Genomic DNA, 3,388 nt, shown 5'->3' on the forward strand with positions numbered 1-3,388 from the left:
ATATATATATATATATATATATATNATATATATTTTTTTTTATCACATTATGATACATAATGTGTTAGAAAAATTGTGCGAAAAAAAGTTGTTTTGTATTTATTTACACATTGTTATCACCTTAATAGAAAATAATAGATGACCTTAGGATACTTTGTACACTTTTTCTTTTCGAAACGCAATGCGTTTATGAAAAATTGATATATGATACTCAATGCCTCCTGAAACCTAAGTTGCGCCACTAATTACCATCAGATGGAAGTCAGAGATGGAAATTTGTAGAATTTTACACGAGAGAAATCATTTTTCGACCCACCGGGTGAACTTATTTAAACTTTTTCCTTTAGGGTTTCGTCCATGGAAGTCGTTCGATGAGCTGCGACCGAGGGTGGGTGTGTCAAACGCTGATCTTGCACAATGTACGAGATTCCATTGCAGACGAGCATGACTCCAAAGGACAAACTAGGTTACACGTATATCGTAACGATTGCATATAGACGACCGTAAAAAATGCGATTGCAGTAAAAAATACGAGATCTCGTTGTAATAAAATGTTTACTCTGACAGCGTCTGCTGCACTTCCTTGGCGACTTAACTTTCGAGGACGACGGGGAAGACTGAAAAGAACCACTGCAGAAACTTTCGCGAGGAAAGAGAAAGTAAAAATCTTCCGCAGTTTTTCTTTCAAACTAACAAAGATAATTAGGTTCACTCAGGATAATTAAGTGTACTCTTTCGAAAATCTTGTTCCATAGGAAAAAATAATTTAAACGTTCTTCAGTTGTTACGTTCGTTTGTTATTAAATGATGAAATAAACAAGAAACAGGTTCCAAATCCAATCTTAAAATGTCTATTAAAAAATGGGAGATACGCCCAAGATTACGCATATGATGTTAGTCTGAGAGTCTAGGTCGTCGCACGATTCAAACAAAGGAGGCTGTTTCTGAAATTTCTAAGCTAAGAGTTCGAAGGTCGCGCAAGGGGTCCAGGTCCAAAGGGTGGGTGTGTCGGATAGTGACCTTCTTACACAATGAACGAGAGACTACATCGTCAACGGATATGATTTGAAGGGATCAGCGGGGGCGCGGTCGGAGATCCTAGAGACGTATATAAAGTCCGCCGAAGTCGGCCGTAGGCACATTCGAGCAATCGCCGTTCGGCACGATGAAGACCCTCGTAAGTATTCGTTTCAACGATCGGAAGTGCGCGCTCCTACCTTTCTTTCTTTTGTTAGCCGAACAATTGACGTGACAGTCGGCTCGCTGTTCTATTAACGAGCTGATAGGGTGAGCTAAAGTGACAAAAACGTAGACCTTAGTGTGCAGCACCATTCCCGTTAAGAGATCGGAGACATTTATTGCGACTATTGAGAATTAAAATCGAGCAGGCGCGCGAGTTTCGTAATTGTTTGCTGCTTAAGATAGTTGGTTCGTGACAATATTGTTAAAAGTAATAATTAATATAGCACGAAAAAGCTTGACAAATCTGTGCTAAATATTTATAAACATAATTTATACAATATATAGTAAGAGAATGTCAATCAAATATAATGCTTACAAATTCATAGAAAGGTAATCGTTTTCTGGCATTGGTATGTAATATTTTTGTCTAAAACTGACCATGTTAGGCACATGTTTGTGAATATATGTACCAATAAACGTACACAAATGCAAGTTAAGAAAAAAATGGTAGAATTTTTTTCGTATTTCTCTATATTTTTCGCATTTTCACGTATCGATTATAAATCTTTAATATTACTTAACCATTATATTTTTAAAAAATGCCTAATTAAGAAAAGCATAAAGGATAATATAGCGCGTACAATATTGTACCAAATCTTGATAAGTTAATTGTCACATATTTCAACCTTTATCAGAAATTATGTATTTCACGTATTAATTTCTGAAAAGATAGATGGTTAAAGATCTTGTAATTTTTTAATGATATTTCTGCAAGTCACTTTTATCGTCTTTATATTTTTCATTAAAACCATAAGAATAATTTGCTCGTTAGAATTAAAAACATGATATCGGGAGCCGTTTTTGTACCTATGATACATGTAAATAATGCTAACTTTGACTTCAATTATCTCAGCTTTGGAATGGTCGATCTTTTTCTAATTTTACATGCGTATAGATAGATGTTTCGACTAATATTTCGATTAATATGCCGTTGAAATATAAAACGGTTCTTAAAAAAAGTAATTTACGGACTATGTACTTTAACAAGCGTTGCTTCGAAGCACAAATATCGCAAGCCATTTTTCCCAAAAAGAAAATCTTCAATTTTCAAACAGCAACGGATAAAATTCTGAGTTTCAAATAGAGAATGTCTCACCTGAAATGGTGATTATTCCGCTTCAGTTCATCTCGTTTGCTCTGTGCGCCTTTGCCGCTGCTGCACCTCGCGAACGACGAGAAGCAGTCTTTGCCGGTCACGGTTATGGTGGATATGGTGGATATAGTGGAGGTTACGGAGGTCACGGAGCTTATGGAGGTTATGGAGGCGTAGGGTATGGCGGACACGGACACGGGGTAGCCCTCGCTGGTCCAGTGTTGGGAGCGACGAGCGTCGCTGGTCCACACGTAGGCGCTTCTGCCGTTTCCGGGCCATCGATAGGCCCATCTCGTTTGGCTGGATCTGTAGCTGGGCCTGTTCACGTTTCGGGCGCCGTTGCTGGTCCAGCTGTCGTGACTGCATCAGTCGCCGGTCCAGCGCACGTTGAAGGCGGCCCGTACGACGGAGGTGCCTACGGAGGTGGTGATTACTACGGAGGTGGCGCCGGTGAGTGATGATGAAACTGTTCGCAGAATTATCCTCCGACAATAAAATATGTCCAATGAATAAATACACAAAAAAAACAAAGTCTCAAGTTAAGAACAGATATTCTCATATATAAGAATATTATAATCTTCTAGGAATATTATAATATTCTTGCTTATATATCTATTCTTAATTTAGAAACATTATCACTTTGTGCGTATGTGGATGCTCGTTAAAATTTCTCGCCGTATGTACTTGCACACGAGCGCGTTGTTTCAATTATAAAGTAGAGACACACCGAGTAATTCCGGCCACTCTAGCGTTTATTTTCTTCCGTTAGGTGTAGGAGGCTACGGAGGGGGCTACGGAGGATATGCTGGTGGTCCTGCTTACGGTTACGCGGGATACGGCGGTGGTCACGGAGGACACGGAGTAGTCGTAGCCGGACCGGCCAGCCACGGAGCGGTCCTGGCCGGACCTCACGCCGGAAGCGCGGCTGTTTCTGGACCGCACGCCGGTTCGGTCGTGATTGCCGGACCTTCCGGAAAGATCACGGCTCACGGAAGCGGTTACGGCGCTGCGGTCCAAGCCGGATTCGGCGGCCACGGTCACGGTCACTGGTAA

At 40.7% G+C, this 3,388-nt stretch overlaps 1 protein-coding gene across 1 annotated transcript; it reads left to right on the plus strand.

The window, feature by feature from the left end:
* Positions 1–1,165: 1,165 nt before the first annotated feature.
* LOC106744840 (acanthoscurrin-2-like) lies at positions 1,166–3,388 on the plus strand. The gene is made up of 3 exons (XM_014619887.1): positions 1,166–1,177; positions 2,365–2,785; positions 3,105–3,388. The coding sequence occupies exons 1-3, from the start codon at positions 1,166–1,168 to the stop codon at positions 3,386–3,388; spliced, it is 717 nt and encodes a 238-aa protein (XP_014475373.1).

The sequence above is a fragment of the Dinoponera quadriceps genome, unplaced genomic scaffold (assembly GCF_001313825.1).
Source record: "Dinoponera quadriceps isolate SergipeBrazil2010 unplaced genomic scaffold, ASM131382v1 scaffold1308, whole genome shotgun sequence".
Classification (NCBI taxonomy): domain Eukaryota; kingdom Metazoa; phylum Arthropoda; class Insecta; order Hymenoptera; family Formicidae; genus Dinoponera; species Dinoponera quadriceps.